The sequence below is a fragment of the Salmo salar genome, chromosome 02 (genome assembly GCF_965601325.2).
Source record: "Salmo salar chromosome 02, fSalSal1, whole genome shotgun sequence".
In the NCBI taxonomy this organism is placed as follows: domain Eukaryota; kingdom Metazoa; phylum Chordata; class Actinopteri; order Salmoniformes; family Salmonidae; genus Salmo; species Salmo salar.
In genome coordinates this window covers 45,201,518-45,210,195 of record NC_138292.1, presented here as the reverse complement: position 1 = coordinate 45,210,195, position 8,678 = coordinate 45,201,518, and the positions used below count along the sequence as shown (strand labels likewise).

Sequence of the window (8,678 nt, the reverse complement as noted above, 5' to 3'; positions counted from 1 at the left end):
TGACCTGACCACCGTGGAGCCTGGATCCAATAGAGCCTCTAGACACTAGCAAGCCCTCTTCAGGCTAATCTCTTTGGGAATAAGGGATTACAGGCAACACTAATGGCTAATCCACTGTACTTTGTAACCCACTGAGCCGAGCCAACAGTTTAGGGCAGGCTGGGTTTCCCTTCCTGCTGCTGGTCTGTCTGGGAATCTTCACACTGCCGTGTGTGTGTGGTGCACAGCAGTGGACTGAAGCTGACTACATGTAGAGTAGGATATCATAAGGTGAATGCACCAATTTGTAAGCCGCTCTGGATAAGAGCGTCTGCTAAATGACGTAAATGTAAATGTACAAAAAAGCAAAAAACAGAACAGGAATATAAGGCTGAGTTTACAAAGGCAGACCAATTCCGATCTTTTTCTAGTAATTGGTCTTATGACCAATCAGAACAGCTCTTTTGCCCATAACTGGGCAAAATATCAGAATTGGGCTACCAGTGGAAACGCAGCCTAAGACAGTTACATATAAAATACTTGCCACATCCACATGCTAGTAGGAACTAGGAAACTCGTACATTTCCGACTTGCTACCTGGTTGTAGTTATACACGTTCAACCAGTTAGCAAGTCGGAAATTTCAGTTTCCTAGCACTCGAACGTGGCAACGGACCGGATGGGAGTGCATTTATACATGATTAGGTATTTTCTTTACGCGTCATGTCATTTCTATCTTTTGACAGACGTATCATTAATTAGACCCTTTACATATCCATGGGTCTGTAATTGATCATGATCCTTACATATAAGATTTTTACCAAGATAGGCTATCACTTGTATTATAACGTGTAGGAAAGAACTTCTGATGAAAGAGTGTAACCTTGCATTCTCATATACTCATAACTTAATATTCTCTAAACTTCTTCCTTGAACTCCCAGAAGTTCTCTAAATTCTACCTTCAGACTACAGATGGCACTATTGCATCAGTCACTATTGGACAGTGTCTACATGTCAATGCCTTGAACTGATCATTCACACATCACTATGATTGACAACGAGCCTTTATAGACCATTTACAGGCATTTAATTACCCTCATCAGAAGAACAGGCCTAGTTGCCTGGGTCGGCAAGTAAATTACATCCTCTCTCAAATTAAACATCCCTTATAGTGTCATTTACCTTCAGCGAATCCTGTAAAAGTGACCACTAACAGTTTATGCTCAGAAAAAAGTCCCTTGGCTTTCGTTGGTTCTGACAGATTGGTGTGCAAAATCAAAGGCAGACACATCATACACTGACCAGGGTATTAAAAACTGGGGGGAAAAATGTCTTTCTCCACGTCGGCTTAGAGCTCCGCGACCTCTTTAAATCCCAAAGCTGTCCAAAAAAAAGGCCATAAACTCAACGCTCAACTTTTCCATCAGTCTGCGAGTGAAATGATGAGACAATTGCTGCGACTTAATAAACAAAAAGCGATGGAAGTACCAGCTGACCCTGCACGGGTGAGCGAGAAACAAGACATTCATTTGGACCAGTCCGGATCCGACAATCACAAATGAGTGTGGTATAGAAAACCAGACCTCCTTTTCACGGCATTAATATCTATTTTTCCCCCCTCCGTTATAAATGTTCCCAGTGGTGTAAAGTACTTAAGTAAAAATACTTTTAAGTACCACTTCTGTAGTTTTTTGGGGTATCTGTACTTACTATTTATATTTGACAACTTTTACATTTACTCCACTACATTCCTAAAGAAAATAATGTACTTTTTACTTACATTTCCCCTGACACCCAAAAGTACTCATTACATGTTTTATGCTTAGCAGGACAGGACAATTGTCTAATTCACACACTTATCAAGAGAACAATCCCTGGTCATCCCTACTGCCGCTGATCTGGCAGACTCACTAAACACAAATGCTTTGTTTGTAAATTATGTCTGAGTGTTGGACTGTGACCCTGGCTATCCGTAAATAAAAAAAAATGTAAATAAAATTGTGTCGTCTGGTTTGCTTAATAAGACAATTAAAATGATTTATATTTTTACTTTTTATACTTAAGTACATTTAAAACCAATTACTTTTAGACTTTTACTCAAGTAGTATTTTACTGGGTGACTTTTACTGGAGTCATTTTCTTTTAAGGTATCTTTACTTTTACTCAAGTATGAAAATTGGGTACTTTTTCCACTACTGAACGTTCCCAGTTTCATGAATTAGATTTTTGTCTGTTTTAATTACTGGCAGCCAGTCCGTGTACTCTGGGTCTCCCTAAACTGAAATGACAGAGGTGTTCTCCCGGCCGCTGCACGTTGCAGTTACAGAGCCCTTACGGTGTCTGGGTAATTGAAGGGAGGGATTCCCAGCTGGATCCAGTGTGAGAAGCAAAGGCCTTTAGCCTCGCTGCTGCCCGTTTAATGAGGACGCTTCTCTCCCGCTCACTGCAAAATGGTTTAAGCAGACTGCTCTAGTGTTGCTGATTTCTCTGCTGTTGCTACTGGTGGGGTAGAGTGGTTAGAGTGGCTGGGACTCGATTACCATAAATTCAGAGAAGATTTCATCATCATTATCATAAAAGTAATGAATCCGCCGTTATCATTAACAGTTGTGTCAATGTACTGATAAAAAAGATTGGTCCTATACACAAAAACCTAATAGAACCCAGTAAAAACCCAGAACACCAACGCACTGAAATGAGAAAATTTGCTCCAGACCGCAAACAATTCAAACCTTTATTAAGACATCTGGATGGACTGAGAGAAGAAAAAAAAACAATAGTTATGATAAAAACGTTTTTATTTCATTTACAGACATAAGGAAATGTTGGGAGGGCCTAGCTGCATACAGACGGACCTGTCTACGCCCTCTCTTTATATTAGTATTTATTACAGCCTCTTCTCTACTCACATCTCAGTCCCTGACCTCAACGCGAGAGCATCCTCTACCTGGCCTACCTGGCCTCAAATGTCCCCCTCTCTCTCATATAGTGCATTATATTTGCTTAGATAGGGCTTGGGTTAAAAGTACAGAACTATAAAGGGCAGACCTGCTCTAAATCATCAAAAAACAGGGGGAGAGGAGGTGGTGGTCAAGTCTGGAGGGGAGAGGGGAGGGTGCAGCATTGAGCCAACAGAGCTGCCTTGTTGAGCCATGTAGAACAGGGGGGGGTAAGAGTTGGGGGTGGGGTCTAGGACATGGTGATCTGCATGGACTCCAGCATCTCCTCCACGGCCTTCACGGAGCATTTGTTCTCCTTCGTCCCGCGACCGGCCAGCTGCATGACAGAGAGAGGAGAGAGAAAACATCAGCTCATAACATCTTTAAAGAGGCCAAAGCACAGGGCTGGCTGAGGGAGAGCCAGCCAAGCCAAAACACTCTATCGCACACTCAGAATGTCACGATAACCGCATAGCCCCGTCTCACGCTCCACCACATCAAGTCCAAACAGACTAAACTACACAGAGTAAACCAAACATTAAGAACACCTTACTTATATTGTGTTGCCCTCAGAACAGCCTCAATTCGACTGGGCATGGACTCTACAAGGTGTTGAAAGCGTTCCACAGGGATGCTGACCCATGTTGACTCCAATGCTTCCCACAGTTGTGTCAAATTGGCTGGATGTCCTTTGGGTGGTGGACCATTCTTGATACACACAGGAAACTGATGAGCGTGAAAAACCCAGCAGCATAGCAGTTCCTGACACAGACCGGTGCGCCTGGCACCTACTACCATACCCCGTTCATAGGCACTTAAATCTTGTCTTGCACATTTACCCTCTGAATGACACACATCCACAAGCTGTGGACTAACGGGGCCAAGAGAAGAGAAGCACCACCTGGAGTCAGGGATGTTCCTGGCCTGTTGCAAAAAAAGCTGTGTGTCTGTGTGTGACGAGGGGGAGAGGTAAGAGAGTGGGAGGGCCAGGATGTCCTGATGACTCACTGTCTCAAGGTCCCTCGCCTGGACAGCCCCAAACAAACCCATAAACTAGGGATGAACAATATATCGGTGAACATATCGGAATCGGCCGATATTAGCTAAAAATGCCAACATCGGTATCGACCCAATGTCTAGTTTAACGCCGATGTTAAAAACCGATGTCAAAGCTACCGTGCATACCTATATAACGTAGGTACATGACGTAATGACACCACGTACAATTAGGCGCTACACGTGCAACACAGCATTCCTAACCTAGCCCACACAAAGTCTGCTGTGTGGATCGAGCAGTCAACAAGTCGAGCAGTCATTTGAAAGAGTAAGAACATTTCAGCAAGACAACTCAAAAGGCGAAATCCATTAACGCCAAAAAAATGTAATTCATTACCCTTGACAATCAACCGTTCTCTGTCGTGGGTGATGTTGGCTTTCGCCAACTGGTCGAGCACCGGTACACACTACCAAGTGCGCTATTTTTCAGATGTTGCCCTACCGGAGTTACACAGTAATAGCGTCACTGCTATTAGCTTCAAGACATATATACTTTGGAATGCCGTTTGGGTCTTTGCGTGTCAAAAAAGATTCAGCAGCACTGTCAAAGCTGTACAAAAAAGTCTGCAAACAAGTAAACACCGGCCACAAACGCTGTGTTTACAATACCGCGTTGGTAATAAAGCATCATTTGTTTGACCGCCACTTCTGGGGTAGCTAGCTTTAGCTTGGTACCTAGCTAGCACCAATACAACCAGCCAGAAAACAATAACCAGTAGAAACTGCAGTCATTTTCATTATTTAGGAATCCTTGTAAGTATTAGCTAGGTTGCCACTTGTTGTTCGCCTACTGAAATTGAACTTCAGTTCTGTTAATGTTGCGACAGTTCGTTTCTGGTAACAGAACAAAATAGTCAGCACATAGTAACTTCTGATTTAGCTGTACTTTAATTAATGCAAACACGTGTGTGGTATATGTGTGGTTCGTATATATACGGTCTCGCTGTTTTACCTCGCAGGGCAAACAGAGAAGAGAGCGACACATCCTATTGTTCTCTCTTTTATACTGACAGAGATAGTTCTCGCTCAATGCTGGCCTGTCAGAGGGAGGAGGAGCGTGGTTTATACTTGCTCCTCCTAACGTCGGCGTGCAGGCTGGTCCCAGCGTCGTGACGCACTTCCTGTTGCCGGTTGTAGTTCTTCTTGTCTTCAACAGTTGATTTACTCGTAGTTTATGTACTTAGCATAGCTTCCCCAGTATATTATATAAGTTATGCATACAAATAGCCAGTTCAACCCTAACAGTTCATGAAAATAAATAGCTAGCCAGCTACTCAACCCTGTTGCCCAAAGCTAACGTTATAAGCAGCATGCTAGCTTCATCTGGATAGTGAGGCTCGACTAGACCGGGTTATGTGTTATGAAGCTAGCCACAATAAAGATTAGGCACAATAGTGGAATTTGTGGTTTGCCTTCAAAATAAAAGTATGTCATTGAGAGTGATGCAAATGAATACAAATAGTAGAATTATGCCATACTTTTATTTTCAAGGCTAACCGCAAAGTCCACTACTGTAGCTAATCCTTATTGTGGCTAGCTTCACATAGATGGAGCCGACCATTAATCAAGTAAGAACTGTCTTAGACATTAGGGTTATTTTAGATGACACCTAGCTAGCTAACTATAGCTACTGAAACAGACTGTCGTTTTGCTATGTTTTTGGTGAAGAACATTGTTTGCATCCATGAGCTAGCTAGCGAGCTAGCTTTTTTTTTATGACCAGCACTGTAGATGCACGAGACAACTTTTCCAGCATCATAGCATACGTATCGATGAATCGTTGTGACATATGAAATACGAGTGAGTGTAATCAATGTGTAATAACTACATAAAAAATGTATGAACAAGTTAAATTATTATGTGACGTGCTGTCATATTCAGGTCCTGATTGGTCAACAAGCTTATTTGACAAGTCAAATGGTGTTATTTGACGTGTATCTTTTTTTGACACGCAAAGACCCAAACGGCGTTCCATAGAATTCCTGTTTGAGAATGAAGTGAAAGAAATAGGTTTTGATTATGCTTTACTGGTAATGGGGACATACGTAAATGCCAACAAACTTTTTGGTCAGTGTGGTGTGTATATGTAACCTTTATTTAACTAGGCAAGTTAGTTAAGAACAAATTCTTATTTACAATGACGGACCGGACGACGCTAGGCCAATCATGGCCAGATGTGATACAGCCTGGATTCGAACCAGGGACTGTTGTTACGCCTCTTGCACTGAGATGGCAGTGCCTTTGACCGCTGCGTCCATGTGTGTGTTAACTATTTAACTCTACTAGAATGCTTAAAAGGTCGCTAAAATGTTAAATATCGGTTATCGGTATCAGGTTTTTTTGGCAAGGAAAATATTGGATATCGGTATCGACCAAAAATGTAATATCGGTGCATCACTACCATAAACCACTGCTCCTAATCTCTGCCTCCCTCTCTCTGCCCCCATCTCTCCCTCTGTGTATGTGTGTGTACACGGGCAAGACTGGACTTCCTCTGTGACTCACACACACAGCCCCTCAGACCTCTCTATCTCCCAATTAAACCACAATCAGCCCTGCTATTATCTGAACACAGGAGGGGGTCCTCTCCTCTCGGCCCTGTCCCCAAACTACAGAGACTAACAGATAACCTAATTTAGCCACGCTAGGCGCTAGGACATGTGCCCCCTGCAACAACACCCACAGGCACTTGGCATTAGTGAGTTGTGCGGTAGACTACTCCTCCGCTCTCATTATAATAACTGCTATTTGGGCACAGGGACAGCAGCGTCGGGGCAAGCTTCCTAAGACTTGAAAGCAGGGTTGGTGTGTGTGTGTGTGGTGTGTGTGTGAAAGAGAGAGTGTAAGGCCACATCTGCTGCTGGGCGGAGAGCACACAGACAAGTCAGAGCAACGCAGCGGAGGACATCTTTGGCCTTTTCTCAATAAAATCATTACGAAAACCACACTATAAACTGGGTGACGGTAAGCCATGGGTATGACAAAACATTTATTTTTACTGCTCTAATTATGTTGGTAACCAGTTTATAATAGCAATAAGGCACCTCGGGGTTTGTGATATGTAGCCAATATACCACGGCTAAGGGCAGTGCCCTAGCACTCAGTGATGCCATGGTATATTGGCGTGGTATATTGGCCATATACCACACCCCCTCGGGCCTTATTGCTTAATTAACCCCCTGTGCTATAACAGAGATTGTGTTCCTTTCTCCCACATGGCTGATGTGCCATTTCTGGCTGGACACAGAGAGGAGCATATTCGGCCTGTCCTCAGGAATGAGTGATCACTCTCCGGAGATGCTCTGACTCCTCATTATAGACCAACATTCAATCCCAAACTAACCCTCTTCATCTGGCTTCTACCAGCTTGCTAAATAGCAGAAGGCTTTACAGTAAATGTGTATATTCCACATTATACAAGGTGAGTTTCCCACCATACAAATGTAAAGCGCTTGAAGAACCTGGAAAGGCGTTATATAAATATATTCCATTATTATCGGGAATAGTGACGCAGGGCTTGCTGTCAACCATTTATGAACCTGTTCACATACAGTATACACACACACGCATAGCCAATATAATGTTTCCATATGGGGGGGAAACTGTGCTTTCAGAGTGTCATAGAGAGGGCATTTGGTGAAAATGTACCTTTGGCAAAGAAGTAATTTCCGAGCGTGACTCATGCAGACGTATTAAAGCGGTGGTGTGGGGGCGGTGTGGTGTGGCTGAGGGGGAGTTGATGGTCAGCGCGTTTCGCTGTGTGCTTCCCTAATGTCCCATTATCCCCAACCACAGAGCCAGGCAGCCAATTATCTCGCCTGCCTAAGGTGAGGGGACTGTATTAACTCCAGCCCAAAAACTGAACAATCCGACAACAAAAAAAAACGAATCAATGACCGAAAAAAATATGGCTCCACTATCTATATTTAATTAGTTTATGTGACTAGAGTAAATGTACAAACGAAAAACCACTAAAACACCACAATTCAAGTGTTAAAATCCATTAAATAAACACCACCACAAAGATCATTCATTATTCATTCGTTAAGGACAGATCTTAAGGAACATGAATGTAAAAAAATGCATTTCAAAAGAACAGAATTGCATATTTTGAGTTTAAATATATTACTGTGCTTAGAGTGTTGAGAATGCATGCTTGGGATTAACATGGGTAAACGGGATTCTGGGCCTGTCCCCGGAACACTTCACATTTCCCGAAAAAACTAAACGACAAGACCTGGGACATTACATTTTCCCCCAATGTTAACACTACAAAATACACAACATGCGCAGCAGTAGATTACCAAAAAAAGTAATAGCACATTATCCAAACAGGTCCTCGCATGGAAGCTTTTAACCTAGCATATTAACTTCACACAAAATGCCACAAATTCAAAGCACACGCATAATTGACACCGCCGGACTGCACACGCGGCCCAAATGCAGTTTATAAACCCTTCAGGAAACCCCTACAGTATAGGCTATAAAATAATGTGCGCTGTTTCGTACCTGCTGCTCATACGAGAGCTAAGATTCAACAAAGCTATTCTCGGGATGCCCTCTGTGTCGAGATAGCCTACTGCTAAAATGTGCTGAATTAATTGAGGAACATGATAACGCTCAGAATTTACGAACGGCCGGTTTCGCAATTCACATTAATATCATTGCCGATCAAAGATAGTTAGTAATGATAGAGTAGCTATC

General features: G+C 42.9%; 1 protein-coding gene across 2 annotated transcripts in view; it reads right to left on the bottom strand.

Annotated features, from left to right (window-relative positions):
* Positions 1 to 2,759: 2,759 nt before the first annotated feature.
* The window catches only part of LOC106583752 (ER membrane protein complex subunit 2), a 70,596-nt gene continuing 64,677 nt past the window's right edge, over positions 2,760 to 8,678 (bottom strand). For both annotated transcript variants that reach the window (XM_014168311.3, XM_045704666.2), the window contains one exon: positions 2,760 to 3,255. In XM_014168311.3, coding sequence (XP_014023786.2) covers positions 3,169 to 3,255 — 87 coding nt within the window. In that variant the 3' untranslated portion in view covers positions 2,760 to 3,168. The remainder of the gene's footprint in view (positions 3,256 to 8,678) is intronic.